This window comes from Sceloporus occidentalis, unplaced genomic scaffold (genome assembly GCF_023333645.1).
Source record: "Sceloporus occidentalis isolate IW3139 unplaced genomic scaffold, rSceOcc1.0.p SCAF_1, whole genome shotgun sequence".
NCBI classification, from domain to species: domain Eukaryota; kingdom Metazoa; phylum Chordata; class Lepidosauria; order Squamata; family Phrynosomatidae; genus Sceloporus; species Sceloporus occidentalis.
Genome location: NW_028316981.1, coordinates 242492431 through 242510125, shown reverse-complemented (window position 1 = coordinate 242510125; position 17695 = coordinate 242492431). Strand labels below are relative to the sequence as shown.

The 17695-nt window shown below is 38.7% G+C and overlaps 1 protein-coding gene across 1 annotated transcript in view; it reads left to right on the top strand.

The window, feature by feature from the left end:
- LOC149323688 (contactin-associated protein-like 4) overlaps positions 1-17695 on the top strand; it is a 351361-nt gene that overhangs the window by 249847 nt on the left and 83819 nt on the right. Inside the window, exons 11-12 of the mRNA XM_089491044.1 lie at positions 1582-1688; positions 5910-6029. Of these exons, the coding sequence (XP_089347170.1) occupies positions 1582-1688; positions 5910-6029 (227 nt within the window). The remainder of the gene's footprint in view (positions 1-1581; positions 1689-5909; positions 6030-17695) is intronic.

Here is a 17695-nt window from a genome sequence, read left to right as displayed (position 1 = left end):
GCTGGAGTTTCTAGATGCCCAAAGTATACTTTGGTATTCCAGTACCACAAAGCATCTAGGAGTGGATGCAAGCAGTTGAAAAGATTAAAGTGAATATTAGAATTTCTTTCTAAATGTGCATTGCTCTAGAGAACTATCAAGCCAAATAAGCTGTTTATACTAAGATATTTCTGATAGATTATGGTTGTGTTTAAATTCAGCATTGCTCTTCTGTTGGAAGGAGGAATGTTAGCAGATTAGCCACTGCATACTTACAGCACACAGTTTTTGCTTTTAAGTCATATCTTTGTGAATATAATGTATTTACATGAGGCAAATACCAGGTCTGTTTTCTTTCTTTTCCCAAGGCATAAACAAAATGTAGTGCAGTCAGAAATAACTACATTACATTTTGATAGTGTTACTTGAACCTGTCTGCTATGTAGGGTTACAATATTCTAGTTGCCCAAATCCATGCAGCCCCATTTGCTTATTTTTTTTTCAAAGTATTTGTTAACTATCCAAATAATGTGGTGGATTGGGAAAGGACTGATCAATACATTGTCTTTTCATGCTTATTTCCCATTTTAAATTATTCCTTTCAAAGTTGATTTGTATATATGATAGAGAAGGCTAAGTTTTTTAGCTTCTTTACATGTAAGGTAAACTGCTTTATTTCTGCAATGTGGCAACAGCCTTTGAGAATCAACTGGTGTTGCTTTCTCAGGAATGAAAGTTCCAAAAAGTATGGATCCTGCTTGAGGCATCAGAATTGACATTTGCTAAATTTTCAGCAGGAGATACATCCCATCAAAAAGGGAACAAACACCTGTTTAAGAGCAGGGAAGATTGCCAGACACAGAGCCTAATTTTTATTATTATTATTATTATTATTATTATTATTATTATTATTATTATTATTAAAAATGTATACTCCCCTCTCTAAAGATTTTGCAGTAGCATAGTATGTCCAAGTTACATACAGAGGAGAAAAGGTGATTTTAAAGTGGTTTTAAAGTGATTAAAAATGTGCCAGTATGTAAATAACTGAACATGCAGTTTTTATTCTTCAGAAGCTGAGCAAGTCAAGTTCCTAGAGACTAGTTCTACTAGTAAATATGGTATTTTGTCTTTCATTTCTGAAATAGTGGGTGGATAATTAGCCATTATGAAATGGATGAACTCAAAGTCACACAACTACACAACTTTAGGGTCCACTGTAGCTAAACTGGATGATATTTATGTGAATGCATGCACACGATTTTCATCTGAGTATGCAAGTAGATCAACCAACAATATATATATATATATATATATATATATATATATATATATATAAAATTTGTTGTGTGTATACCCCATAAATAAATAAACAAATTTTATTTCTTCAGAAATGTTCTCTGAGTGGCTTATAAATTGGTAATTAGATAGTTCGCTGCCCTCAGGCTTACAGTCTTCAGATACAACACAAAAGGAAAGAGGATTGCAGTGGTAGAGTGAATTAAGTCCAGCAGAAACTGCTTCTTAGTCTCTCCATTTGAGGCCATGGTGATGGCTGCGCCTCTTATTTAAAATCATTTGCATTTTACCTTGCCCCTATAGATGCCTACCCAATTACTGTGAACATGGTGGTGAATGCTCTCAGTCCTGGAATACTTTCTATTGCAACTGTGCAAACACAGGCTACACAGGGGCTACATGCCATTACTGTAAGTATTAAATGCTCATTATTGTTTTAAAAATTATTTTTTATATTGTTTTATTTTATAACTTGTTTTGCAATGATAGCAGTGTTGAAGTTGTTTAGACCAATTCGAGTTGGGTTGCACTCTCATGGACAAGTAATTTATTAAAAAAATATTCCTTTCAAAGTTGATTTGCATATAGGATAGAGAAGACTGGGTTTTCTTAACTTCTTTACATATAATGTCCCTTTAGCATTATACACCACTTTTGTTTCCCAGAATGTTTTGTATGCCCCCATGGCATCTTCCTCTATTACACTCAACCCTCCTTATCCACAGACTTTATCCACAGATTCAAGCATCAACGACTTGAAAATATTTCCCCAAAGTATAAATTCCAAACAGCAAACTTTGATTTTCCATGTTATATAAGGGACACCATTTTACTATGACATTGTATTTAATGGAACTTGAGCATTCATGGATTTTGTTATCCACGGGGATTCCTGGAACCAAACCCCAGTGGATAACAAGGGCCCACTGTGTGTGTGTGTGTATGTGTGTGTGTGTGTATAATTTTCCCATTCATTCCAAAGCTTTAATGTTGCTTTTAGATATATCTGTCCAGATACAAGGTTCTAGACCCTACTATATTTCTCATTGCACTATGAGGTGTAGGAGCCCAAAAGTCTGGCTAATTTGTTGTAAGTTGCACATATAGCTAATTTAAGATGCTAAGAGACATCTTATTAGTAGACTAATAACTTCTTGAATGTTATTAGTTCCGTTATATATTAAGAAGGTCACCTCATTATTCAGCAAAAAAAAGTAGATCTGACTCACATCTCACAAACTGATGCATCTATCAAAACCTAACCACTTACTGTATCTTTAGACTTCCCACTTATTCCTAGAGAGTTCTCATACTGGGCCATCTTGAATCCCATTTAATGTTGAACACATGACTAAGAAGTATAAGAGTTAGATTGACTTTTTCCATTCCTGTCTTCAGTCAGTCACCATCCCCTGTTAAGCTTTAGCTGGAGTGTCACAGAGGCACCCAGTTGTTTTCTGACAAGAAGAGAGTGTTGGCCATTGGATCTGTAGAACAAGAAATCACTCGGTCCATCTACTAGATTGAGTCTTAGAATCTGTTCTGTAAATAGTGCCATTAATCTGTGCCTTAGCATCTCTGGCATGCAAGGATGAATAATTTCCTTAGTTCATTCTTTGATGAAAGAAAACCCAAATATTTCTGTACAGTTTTGCCCTGATATCCACATGCCTTCAGATGTTTTTCACCCAAAGACATTCCTTTGGGGGCTTTGTGCATTTTTTCAAAAAAAAAAAAGTTTATAGAAAGACATATACTTTTGGCACAAAAGTGAGGTTTATTTTATTTAGAACTGTTCTTATTCAAAACACAAATAGAGACACATTTCTGTGTAGAAACATTTTCCTAAAGACTTTAGGACATGTGACTACAGACAAAATTTACACAGAACTCCTGTATCTGTGTTACTTTTCCAACTAGATTTCCTGCATGTTGAGAAGTCCATTTACAGTAAATACTCTTTCCATCTCCATATGTCACAGATCTTCCTTCATTATCAGTACCATGTTACAGTGCACCCTTTTTTTACATGGGGGATCCATTCTGGACTCCCCGTGTAAAAAAAACGTGTAATTAAAGTAATGGGGCCTGTGCATGGTGCAGCAGCGCGTGCACACCATGGCCACACACCCCATTAATGTTAATGGGATGCACCACCCCTTGCACCCCGTGCTTTCCCGCGGGTACCCTTGCGTATGCTGAAAGCTGCTTATAGTGTGCCTGCGTATGGAGTGGGCACACTGTATATACCACCTCTCTGACAAGAATGCAGTGTTACTCTTTTGATCATTAGGATATTTTTCTTCTTCATATTTCAGTCCCTATAATACATGTTAGTTACATAAAAATCTACAAATGACCCTGTAGATGACCCTGTAGACAAAAGGTATACTTGTGTAAATAAATATTATGGGTAAAAGATTTGTCCAATGATGTGAGTTCATACTGTATTCATGCCTATATGAAATTGAAAGAAGTATGATTTTTCTTGGTTTTCTTGAAATGCACACGTGCACACACACACACGCACATGCACACACACACACACCTTGATTATTGTTTGGCCTTTCCCATCTTTTTCTCTTTTCAGTAACGTCTTTAATTTGTTCTGAAGGAAAGTTTCTGCACAACAAAATGCATTCATGTTCTTTTTAAAATGTGTGTGTGTGCGTGTGTGTGCGCGCAAAATGTAAACATTTCAGCCATATATTATCATTTTAAAATAACATTTTTTACAGCATGGGATGGTAATGAATCAGTTTGGAAGACTAAACTAATGCATTTTAGAGGGGGATTTATTGCTTAGGTATATTATAGAAAGAGGCTTTGAGCTATTTAATTGACAGACTGCAAGTTTACATCAAAGGCCTTTTCATACTTTCTGCATCTTGACTGCCACACAGTACTATCTGTATAAAAGACTAAGAAGCCAGAATTGCAAGTACTTATTTATCTTTGAAATTAAAACTTTGTCAGCTAGTTAGTCCAGCTGTCCAGTAAAGAAGGAAGAAAAGCCTTCTAATTATCCAAGAGTGTAAACAAAAAACACTAGGGAATCATTTTACATACCTTTTGTATTCTTGGTTACTCTAAAACATCTAAACTAAGGGATAGGGGAAATGTGGCCCATGAGCCACATATGGACCCAAAGCTCCCTTCATTCACTTTTCTAAAAGAGTGTTGGTTTCTGCGCATTTCTTTGTTACTTGAAAAGTTTACTTACTTTTTTTGTTCAAATCCAGCCAAAACAGGCAACCAGAAATGATGTGGTATTACTTCCAGTGCACCACAACATGCTGGTACAGCTCATGGGTATAGTAACATGGAGAATGAAAAATGTCCCCTGCCTCCATGTCATTGCCCACACCTGATTTAATCTTTACCTGCACCAAGAAAGCAAAAAAACAAACAAACAAACAAACAAAAACAAAAAACTAGAGCCACTATGATGGCCCTAGCACTATCTGAAAGAGACAATTCATCTCCCTGAAATGGTAGTAAAACTGCAATTCCTGCATGCATGTATTGATTGTCAAAGCCTCTGCACTGTACAGCAGCTCATCACCAGAAGGATGGTGACTCCCAAACATTTTGTTGCCTGAGAAAAACTAACAAAATGTGACCTCCTACTGAATCAAGGACATTTTGAGTCCCAGTTTTGGGGAAAGGGTAGGATATAAATATAAATGTAATAATCATCATCAAGGTGCCCATATCCAGCCAAATTATTTTGAGAAAAAGAGACAAAATATTCTACAAGCACCTCTTCTTGGCAGAAAAATCTCAGTTCTAGAAAGTAAATACCCATTTTCTGCCACATCTGAACATCCCAAATCTGCTTCCTACATAAGTCTGCTTCATAATAAGCCTGGCCATGTTTATCTACTCTCTCCACCTGCCAAAAAAAGAAAAATCCATGCAGTTGACAACTCTGATACATTACTTGATTTAAATTATGATGATCAGGGGAATGGCTTGGTTTTCATCATTGTCCCATGCTTCTATTGCCAATGTATCTGTTCTTCTTAGCTTGTAGAATTTTTTTAATTTGGGGACCCCTTTGAAACTGAATTCAGTTTCCTAAGACTCCAGCCAACCCCTATCAACTTTGGAATGTGGAGAGCCTTGTATACAGTGGCATGAGGCACTGTGCAGCAAAGAAATGTTAAAGAGCATGCACAGTTGCACCCTACTTTCCTAGCATGCAGTTTAGGACCACAAGCATGGTAAAAATAGGAGGCTGCATCTGCTGATAAATTGAAATCAAAGCCAACAGCCATCCCTCTCCTTTTTATTAAAGGAATTTTATTTATATTATTCATTTTTGTTTGACATTACATGATTGCGCTATTTAGCCATTTGCCCACCACCTCCTCCTATTTCCTGTGTGAACTCTGTTGTTTAGAAGATAAAGAAAAATATCCACTCAGACATTTTCTTTTGATGGGAGTAAATGTTGTTTACTTATGCCAAAAGTAATGCAGTTTTTATGGTGTGATTTTCTCCTTACTTCCCTGAGCGTTGAGCGCATAGAATCTATATTTCAACCCCTACTTCCACAATTTGTTCATGCCCCAAATAAAATGCAAAATGATGCCATTATATCTGTGATAGAAGATATTCTTTTACAGCTATTTATGAGCAATCGTGTGAAGCCTATAAGCACAGAGGGAACACTTCAGGTTTTTACTATATCGATTCAGATGGGAGTGGTCCCCTGGGTCCATTTCTTGTATACTGCAATATGACAGGTAAGGTGATAAACTCCCTTAACTCACTGTTCTGTCTGCGTGCATGCTCATTATATTGAAACACAATCTATCAAGTAGGAAATCTACCTCTTTTGGAGCTTGTGAGTTTAAAGTACAAGCAGAGTGAAGGTGACTTCTCAGCACAGAATATTGGAAATGAATTAGGCAGGGAAATTACAATAACAATAGGCTCAAACTGTGAAGCTGTCATTCTTTCTCTGTTACACTATTTTCATTTTCTTCACACTTTTGCACTTGAGAAGTTGTCACTTCACAAGGATGCAGTGAATTGAAAACAATGTTGCATTTTGATGAGAAAATGGATTGAGTTTAAGAATAGGTTCATTCATTCTGCACATTCAAATGTGATGGATCGCTCTGATGATTTCCTTTTCTGTGTTGTCTTGATTATGTCATTTAGAGGCATTTATTATACAGCTTTGCCTTTCACAATTGTATCTTTAAACCATGGGTTGTATTGAGTGATGTCCTTCTCTAAGCAAAATGGGTGTTCTTATGGATCCAAATTCCCTGCTCCAATGCATCCCCCAAGAACCTTCAACTATAGAGGATTATATGACCCTCAAAAGAAGATTGGTGGAGCACACTATGAGCTGGGGGGGGGGAGAGGAGAATTGGGAGACTCTCATTGCTAAACAGAAGAAAGCCCACATAATATTGGATTTAGTCCACTGAATCCATCTTTTGTGGTACAATAATGTGATATGCTTATGTGGTTTTTCATTTAGCATATATTAAGTATGTGCATATATTTCTCCTACAAACAACAGTAGGACTAAAGGTACTAAAATATATAACTTATGGGCACAATCCACCTTCTAGACAATATTTATTTCAGTTAAATAGCTACTACTAATTATGTTTAGAATCTACTCCATACCTGCTGCCATATTTCCAACCTGACATTATTCTAGTGAATGAATAATTCCAGATTTTATGGTACATTGTGTATACCACAGCTACCTCCTGCCCCCATAATGTGTATAGTCCCAAGTGTCAAGAGAAGATGTCACAAATGCAGAGAACAATATCGCACAGCTCAGCTAGTCATTGAGCAATGGATAATATTTTGTGCTAATTGGGCCTTACTGTTTATACTGGCAGAGCATTCCAGCAGGTTTGCTGCTGCTGCTGCTGCTGCTGTGGTGTGCCTTTAAGTCATTTCTGACTTATGGTGACCCTAGGTAAACCTATCACAGGGTTTAACAGATTTATTCAGAGAGAGTTTCCATAAAAGCATACAATTATCCCATTTCATGTGGGAATAAATGCCATATTTTAACCTAGGCATGGAGGAAGTAGCCTGTCTGTTCTTAATCTCTTCTTAAAGTTTTGAGAAGAGTGAGATGCTTACTCCTACATAGTAAATATTCCCATACATAGCCCTTTGCTATGTAAACTTTTCTTTCATAGTATAAGCTTCAGCCACTAGGGAACATTTGGTGGCCCAAAGGATCGTCTGAGTGTTTGCTTAAAAACTCCCAGCTAACTGGGAAGAGATTCTTGTTCCCATTCAGCTGTAGGGCGTGTGCACTTTCTTTGCTACAATTCCCTGCTGTATCCATTAATCACCAATAAATCTTTTTCTATATCACTGGTTTGTCTTATTGTTATCACATTCAAATCTGTTTTGGTGTGATGGCTCTAGTCAGCCCCTGATTCCCTATACTCACCATTATAATTCTATCTGGATTATTAGCATAGCAGATAAACAGTAAAACCTGTTTTTATGTAATATACATTCTGGATAATTTTTATTCTGTAAGCAGAAGGGCACCTTTCACTAGCAGAACAGCTGGTGTAAATATATGCAAAATAAATAATAATCTGCTTCCAGAATTGCCAAGGAACCTACATATCATAGAACGATCCCATTTCCCAGTGCAGAGGCTGAAGGGGGGGGGGGAATAACTCAACGTAGAGATTTTCTATATTAAAAAAATAAAAGAAAAAAACCTCACCAGACTTGGCAGTCCCTAGTCAGTTTGGGGTCCCCACATATTTTCTTCCAAGAGCCACATTTAATCTAGTGGGAAGTTAAACCTTGTGTAAACTTTTGTGTAATTTCTTACACAAGAATTTATGGGAAAATAACACCAGTAGTTCTGTTATTTCCATTCAGTCCTTTGAGTCTAATACTTTAGATAGAAGGTATACGTTTCTTCTTTGTACAGCTCCAGCATCCATGATTGGAGTAGTTCCCATAACTCTGGGGCATGGTGCTTAATTGATTGATTTTCATTGTTTTTTTAAAAAAATCATATTAACATACCTCCGAAATAGTTTTTTTTAAATAATAAAATACCCTAAAAGGCATACTTGGTAAAGAGGGGGGTTAGGGAGAAGTACAGAAGAGTGCATAAGGCCACATTTGTGCTATTTTGTGTGAGAGAGAATGTGTCAAAGCCATTGTGTGTCAAGCTCTCTGACTAGCACAATCTCAGTGAGAATGGGGTTTGTGTGATAAATATCTTGATGTGCCAAGTCATCCTTTCTTCTTAAGAATGAGAATGTTCTGAACATTTTTTACAGCCCCACATAGGTAAACATTCATTTGGAATCATATTTCATCAATATAATATGGAATTAAAAGGATAAATCTTTTACCAGAAGCACTCAGTCTATAAATGTGCATATTAGAGAAATGGAACATTTAACAATAGGAGAGGATGCATTCTTCAGATAATATCCAGGGGAATAGCTATGAAGTAGTAATCTCAGGATGAAAAACACATGAAAGAATCAACAGCTCTTATTCATATTGCTTATTATTCTTTGCCAAGCATTCTACTCACTCTGTGAAAGTCCTGCAGAACAATTTTATGGGAGTGCCATCAAGGACAATATCACAATTGCAGATGCACATGTGGATGCAGTCACTTGTGTATTTAAAATGATCAGAATGAGTACAGTTCTAACTATTACTTGACAAAATTGATGCTATGTACTAAAATTGATTCTGTGCAGCAAAATATTCTTAAGATGTCCTCTCCATCCCAGGAGTATAAAATCTAAGTGGCATCTGAAGTTGCATGATTCCCTCAAATACTCTTATAATTTCACCTAGCAGAGAAAATTAACATTTTTGTATGTGAAATCAAAATAAACAATGTTTCTCATCCTTATTGCTTACACTATCCAAATTTCCTCCTCTTTGTCAGTTTCCTGATACTGTGTATCTTCCCTCTGCATATTTGTTGTAGTCTCTGTAGAATATCCACCATCAATACCGTATTATCCTGTTTTTGGCTTAGTTTCTTGCCCTGGCATTTTCTTGAACTGTCCTTCTCAGGACTGACCCACGTCAATGGGATACAAAATATATGAAAATGTGGTCAGAACTGGGTTGTAATTCTGTTAGTTTGTTCCAACTAGAAAAGGCTCATTTACTCAACTGTTGAATTGGGAGTCAACAGATAAGTAAATCCTATTGCTTCAATGAATTTACTTTAATTGGGACTTAGAATAGGATTTAGCCTTGATATATTGATTAGAATAAATATTGACATGGTAATATTAAACAATGATAGATATGTTTTTCATAGGAGCATTTGATTTTACATTTATTTATTTATTTATGTATTTATTTGTTATTTATTTATTTATTCCCAAAGCTCCACAGTAAATGTTCTAGCCCTAGCCTCTCCTGTAACAAGGAGTTGTGGAGGAGGCAGAAACGTCCAGACATTTCTGCTCTATTCCAGTCCAACACAGCTACAAGGCAACTTGTACACTACCCTCTTCACCAACTCAAGATCTGGACAAGAAGCCTGTATCTTGACATTTTGGCCCTGGATTGCCAAACTCACCCTCTCTAGCTCCAGGTTTGGAGCTGGAAGAGAGTGATAGATATGGTCTCTTTCAGATATAGCTACTGAAGACCTCAGAGCAAATATCAATGCTAGTGCACATCTTCCAGTCCTCCAATTAGTGTACTTTATTCACTACCTGAATCTCCTTTTCCCCCTGAGAACTATGGCTGCATCCGCACTGCAGCAATAATCCAGTTTGACACCTTTTTTTGATGCCCTGGCTCAATGCTATGGAATTCTGGAAACTGTAGCCTTGTGAAACATTTGGCCTTCTCTGTTAGAGAGCTATGGTGCCACAAGAAACTAAAGTTCCAAGAATTCCATAGGACTGAGCCAGGGCAGTTAAAGTGGTGTCAAACTGGTTTATTGCTGCATTGCGGATGCACCCTGTGAAAGACCAAATAACATTTTTCTTTTGCGTGAGCTAAGGAATGGTCGCCATTTTATCAAGGAGCAGAGAATTGTTTGTTGAACTGGTGGTCACAGAAAGGGCCAGAATGACCTGTGGACATTTAGGACACTATATTCCTCTCTAACTGCCATGGCAACTTTCTATGTAATCTTACAGCTTGTAGTTTGGAGGCACTAGAGCTCTATGGCTGAGAATTCTAAATGTTCCTCCCTAAACTACTGATGCCAGGATCCCATGTGATGTTGCCATGGAAGTTAAAGTGGAATATAGTGCTATACAGTCCTTCCTCCATTCTCAGGGTTTTCAACCTCGCATCCCTCACTTATACGTGAGGGACGAATAGAGGAGGAAATAGTGGGGCGTGTGACAGACATGTGCACACACATGCTCCCGCAGGCGCATGCCTATATTCAAGCAAACGGGGCTTGAGTATATGCAAAACTCCATTTTTGGGGGGTGTGTGGATCCCCCGTGAAAACAGAGGATCGACTGTAGTTGTGTGGTGTAAATTGGCAGCTACCTTTCCCTTTCTTTTTTGGAGTACTGCTTGCACATAGACTGTGATGAAGAACCTGAGTCTAAAGAAATATTGTACAACTTGTATACTAAGTGGAAGAAAATATAGTCTTCAATGTTCAGAGTACAATCACAGCCAAGAATTTAGTTACAGATTTTACTAGAAATAGTATATTAAAAGATCATTGTAATTCGGACATGACCTAAGCAGCACCAGCAGTTAAGCAGCACTAAGCAGTTAAGGGAAGGTACACCATTAATGGTCTTCATTATTAGATACCAGGATAATTGAGGCTTGGCTAATTAGCCAAGCCAGGGGCACATGATAGGGAGCAGAGCACAGTGGCTTTGCCTGTTTATGCTGGTTGCCTCCTATACAGCCATTCCTTCTCTTTGAAACACAACCCACCTCTCCCACCTGGTCACTTCGGGGCCTGGTAGGACTTTTTATCCCCATTACATGCGATTTTTTGCCTACACCGTACTGTTTGTATTGGAAAATTGGCTTGGTGAGTCATTAATTAGGATGCTGTCATTGTCACCAAGGGGCAGCAATGGGGGAAAATATGATTAGTTCAGTGTTCATCATTGGCACCCCTTTGGGTGAAAGGTTGTGCTATGGGACCTGGGGGTTGGAAGGAGATTGATTTTGGGGCTAACATGGCAGGGGTTGCTCTTTCTTACAAACATGTAGGATTTTGGGAGAGAGTGTCCTATCTTGGCCTTCCAATAGGCTGGACTGAAGGAAGGTTCAATCCAATATTGTAATCCAATATTTACCTTGTTGCCTGGTGTTTTGCCCAAGGGTAGTCCCAAGATAAAAATCCATACTTTTTTTTGGTCACATGGTGACACCTACGTCTCCAGCTGGACCTGCATCAGGATTCTCCCCCTTCTTGTAGTTTCCCAGAAAGTCAAAGTTTTAGTATTTTAATAGGTCAAATAAATCGCCCTTTATTTTCCCATATATACTCAACTATAAGTCGACCTCATCTATAAGTCGAGGGCAGATTTTGGGGCCAAAAGTATGGATTTTTATCTGACTCATGGATAAGTCAAGGGTAAAACTTAGAGGCACATAACAAAGAATATAACGGACGAAGCTAAACAAAATGATGCCAAAGAAATTCTGGCAGCATAACTGTGTTTTTCCAATCCAGGCATTCAAAAAGGTCAGAAGTGGAGCCATGGTGGACAGAGTAGAAGGGGTTGGGGCTTCTTTTAGGTGCTCTTGGATTGACTAAGCTCTTGCCTTTTGCCACTCTGCTCAAAGAAAGAGAGTGGTTCCTTTTTTGACCTGTGGATAAGTCAACCCAGTTTTTTGGGGTCAATTTTTTCACTAAAATTTCTAGACTTATACATGAATATATTTATAGTACATGTCTGTCTCATTATTTCATGGTTGATCATCAAATAGTTACTGCAACTATTACTAGGCTACTTAAAAGCAACAAGTAGAGCAACTATGAATTAATTTTTACAACGTAAAAGTGGGCAAAGGGCTGTAATTTAGACAATCCAGTGGTTTTAAACTCTGTCAAAAGAAGGGCAACCCTCTAAGGGGGAATGCAGTTTGACTTATCCTTGTGCATCCCAGAACAGCTGCCAGTGTTCTCATCAGTCACTCCTTATCCAATACATTAGGCAAATCTCATTGATCAGTTCTTCATCAAGAGATGCAATCTGACAGGATGAATCTTCTGCATTTGTTTTCTTCACTGCTTCCTCACAACTGGTATTCCCTTTTCCCACTAGAGGCAATGAAAGCAGATGCCCACATTTCTTACACTGCTACCTTGTCATTGATATTCATGTGGCTTTCTTCTCAGGCAGCTGGAGAGGGAGGAACTGTTATCGTCTCTTATTCATGGAGGTCATTTTCAATATCACAGGCCTGAGGTCCAAAGCTTCAAATCGGATGACAAGTCTTTGTATAGAAGCATTGTTCTTATGTCTATCTAGGCCTGTGGGTGCAGAGTTAGAAACATCCCCATTTCTCCCTCAGTCTTTAGAGGTATAAAACCTTTTGAGTTAAATTTAATCTTACATTTAGTCTCACACTGGGTTGCAATTTATCTCACCAACACTGGCTGCATGCACTTCCATATGGTATGTGTCTCATGTTTGTCTACTCAAAAATTAGTCTTGTTTACTTCAGTGGAGCTTATTCCCAAGAGTGTGTGTGTGTGTGTGTGTGTGTGTGTGTGTGTGTGTATAGAATTGATGCAAACCCCTCATCTGATAGATAAACCTTAACATCCTCATTCTACATTCCTACCATAGTTGTTTTATATATCTTTAAAAATATTCCTTTTGGTGTCAGTCATTTCCAGACCTCGCAATATGAAGGATGCTGAAGGTAAGGTATTCTGTTCTGCAGAATAGTTAAAACACTTAACTGTAAAATATTGATTTAAGCTTCTCAGGAGACACTAGGTCTATAAATAAATGCAGTGAATGGACTGGCCAAGATTATAATAGTAAGTTCTTGCATAAGGTAGGCATCAAACAAGGGCAAAGGATGATAAACTAATAAAAATAAAATTGGACAAAATGTACCCTAAAATATGCTGAGCAGCTTGTTCTAAAATTGACTTTCCTGTCTAGCAAGCAGCCTACCTTGTCTCTGCTTTCTGGAATGTAGCAGTATAATTTGTAGTACACTGTTCTGCTTTGGAGGGTCAATCTTTCCCAATGCACAAAAGGACAGGGATTTTTGCTGACAACACAGCTGGAGGGCAGTGAATGAATTTGCCCTAGGGGAAATCTAGGGGAAATTATTAATCACCATGATACCATAAAAGGATGCAGGAGTTTGTGTTGTATGGCAGCAATCCTAAACCCAAGTCTACCAGGTAAGTCAGTGGGTTTTACTTTTGAGTAAACATGTTAGGATTGTGCTGTGAATGGCATATTCATTTGATCACCATGCAGATAGTAGCTTCAGGAAACCACTTTGTGATTTAGACAGGGTCAAAAGGCTCACAGGATGAATAGAAGTGTTTGCATTCAGTGGCATCACTAGGGTTGGTGTCATCTGGTGCAGTAGCTCATGGTGCCCCCCCCCCCCCATTGATCTCCTCATGTACCACACCATACAAAATCCTTAGTAATGTTTTTTTTAACTAACATTATTTATAAATTGTAATTCCCATATATCACTGAATGTAATGGCAATAGTTACGACATAAACAACTATCATACACACAGCCTAAATATATTTACATAAGACTCTTGCTCTCTAAAATGAGAAATTCAGCAGACTTCTCCTTTCTCCAACCATTGAGACCCCCCACAAACACACATACTTTCAGTTCAGTCAGAAATGATGCTGTTACTCATGCTGTTGCCTCCTGAGTGCACCTGCTGCCTTGTTGAGGAAAAAGAGGGAAGAGACACTTGCTCCGGAGCCTTGGGGAGACCAAGGAAGGTGAAGAGAAGAGGAGAAATGGTGATGGAGGGTGTTGGGAGCACGGATGCAGCAAAGCTAGCTCAAGTGGTGCCAGCTGTCTCATAGGCAGCCAGGGAACCTGGGGGAGAACCCAGGCAAAGTGAAAGGTGGTGGTAGCTGGTGAAGGAGAAGGGCCTGGCCTTCCAGCCTCCCCTCTCTCTTGTTATCTTGTGTTTGAGTGTCTATGGCAGTGCCTGAGGACAGGGAACCATCTAATTACAAATAATAATAATTGTAAGCTGTTCCTGAGAGTCCTTAGGCCTGAAGGGTAGGGTATGAATACCATAAATAATAAAATAAAATAAAACACCTTCCCAGTTCAGTCAGTGGATGGAGAAAGAGGATGCTCACTCATTTGCTAACTCTAAACAATCAAGCAAACATTCCCTTTCTCCAGCCACTAAAACTCAACTCGCCCCATGTTTGTGAAGCGGTGGTGTCACACACACCCTTAGGGTGTCACCTGGTGTGGTCCGCACCCCCACCCCCTCTAGTCATGCCACTGTTTGTATCATGGACAGTATTGGAGTCAGCATAACTGAGTATCTGGCAAGCCTCTCAGCTCCCTTTTCCCATCCTACCAACGAAAAGGCTGTCTGCCACATTTTGTAACAATTCCTGCCCCCTTTCCACCACCAAAATGCTTGCATGAAGCATCATTCTGTCATTTTTTTCATCCCCCCAGGATCATTTTACATCCAGGGTGCTGCATGCAGAATTTCCTGTCCTTTTTCTGCTTCTTTGCCTGCCTTCTCTAAACACACAAGCAATGTCAAGCATAGAAAGGGGTCCACAAAGAGGAGAAGCCACTATGAGTACCTTGCCCCAGACTTCCCCTGCCTGGAGCTAACACTGATTTGGATGCAATGAAACTAGCATTTGGCTTGATGCCCTTTTAGAAAACAGATTAGTAGTGCTTCCAAAGTTATTGTAATCTGAATTTCTTCTTTGATTTTGGAATTTGAAATCATGTGGCACTGTTTCTGAAGTGGAAAGAACATTTTGCAAATTCTTCATTGTTCCATTATATAGTTAAAAAAATAATAATTCCACTTTTTTACAGAATACTCTCAAGGTGTAGTTTGCCATGTATTTTGGCTCTTTCAAGTTTTTATGCCTTGTCTTGCCCTTGGAACTGATACAACTCTGTATGAACAAATTGGGGGTGTTTTCCAACAGACATATGTATTACATTATCTGATACAACACCATCAAGCCCATCCAAACAATGGCTGTCATATTTAATATGCTTCCTGTGAATGGAAGGCCTCTTTCTATCTATAGAAAGCTTCTGACCCTTACCGAATGGATAAGGGGGAAAGAGTTTTACTGATCCCCTCATGCACTGAAACCTCATGTAATCCCTGAACATCTCTACTGGGAGGAGCTTCTGGAAAACTGGGGAAGAAGGTGCAGAGAGTTGTACAGAAAGTTTGAAATTAGCAATGCTTCCTCTCTCTTCTGCCACCTTTTGCTAGTGGGTTAATTTTGCACACCCAGATGATTGTGTTGCTGATTCCAGAAGAATCTGAGTCAAGTCCAATGTGGTTGTACATATAAATATATCAAAATTCTTATTTTAAATGTGTTTTCAAAACCGTTTTTCTAGGTATATATATGTGCATCAACAACATATATATAATATACATTTGTATGTTGATATATGTTGTATGATACACACACACACACACACGGACTCCTAAATATGATCATATTGGGATTGGTTTTTGCAGTGTTTCATCTGTTTCTATATAAGCATTTACATAAATAAATAAATAAATACAAAGAAAAATAAATAAATACAAAGGAAATGAAGGGGTTGAAAATTATGTACACTCATATTTGATAATTAAATTTAGCAAGTTGCATTGGAGGAAAAAATTGGGGGAATACTTATCAAATTTGCAGATGACACCAAATTAGGAGGAATAGCTAATACTCCAGAGGACAGGATCAAAATTCAAAATGACCTGAATAGACTAGAAAGCTGGGCCACAGCTAACAAAATGAACTTCAACAGGGAGAAATGTAAGGTACTGCACTTAGGGTGAAAAAATGAAATGCACAGATACAGGATGGGGGACACCTGGCTTGAGGAGACAACATGCGAAAGGGATCTAGGAGTCCAAGTAGACCACAAATTGAACATGAGTCAACAGTGCGATGCGGCAGCTAACAAGGCCAATGCGATTTTAGGCTGCATCAATAGAAGTATAGTGTCTAGTTCAAGGGAAGTAATAGTGCCACTATATTCTGCTCTGGTCAGGCCCCACCTAGAATATTGTGTCCAGTTCTGGGCGCCACAATTCAAAAAGGACATTGAGAAACTGGAGCGTGTCCAAAGGAAGGCGACTAAAATGGTGAAGGGTCTGGAAACCAAGCCCTATGAGGAATGCCTTAGGGAGCTGGGTATGTTTAGCCTGGAGAAAAGAAGGTTAAGAGGTGATATCCCTGTTTAAATATTTGAAGGGATGTCATATTGAGGAGGGAGCAAGCTTGTTCTCTGCTGCTCCAGAGACTAGGACCCGGAGCAATGGATGCAAGCTGCAGGAAAAGAGATTCCACCTCAACATTAGGAGGAACTTCCTGACAGTAAGGGCTGTTCGACAGTGGAACACACTTCCTCAGAGTGTAGTAGAGTCTCCCTCCTTGGAGGTCTTCAAACGGAGTCTGGATGGCCATGTGTCGGGGATGCTTTGATCTGGATTTCCTGCATGGCAGGGGGTTGGACTGGATGGCCCTTGCGGTCTCTTCCAACTCTATGATTCTATGATTTCTGTCTGTCCTCTCCTCCAAGACTTTGGAGGAAGTCTTTACTATTTCTCATCCTACCACTAAAAAGGCTCTCTGCCATATTTTTGTAACGATTCCTGCCCCCTTTCCATCACCAAAATGCTTGCATGAAGCATCATTTTTATTATTTTCTCATCCCTCCAGGATCATTTTACATCCACAAAAGATGCTGTTGTAAACAGAAAGTTAACCAAAACTGGTAGATTTCTATTTACAAGAAGGCCTCTCTGGCAGGGCTAAAAATGTGGCAAAATAGTCCACCTAATCCCTAGAGAAATGTATTGGAAGGCAGAAATATAAAACAAACAAACAAAAAAACCTTACAAAACTGGATGTGGGGGGTCCTGAGGGATTCAAAACTAGCTTCGCAGGCACACATAACACACAGGCCACGGTTTCTCTGTATTTTCTGGTGTATAAAACTACTGCTAATCTCAGCTAGCAGAAACCCATTAAATCTATTGTAACTTGGTAAAGCAGCATTTACACCTGCTCTGTTAATGAATAGGTCTGCTCTAGTTGAGGTGAACAACTGCACATAAACGACACCATTCCCACTCATAAGAGCTCTGTAACAGAGTCCAACAAAGAGCATTTAAATTCCTCTTTATATATTTATGTTCAAACATCTATGGGGTACATGGGAACCTAGGGAAACTTG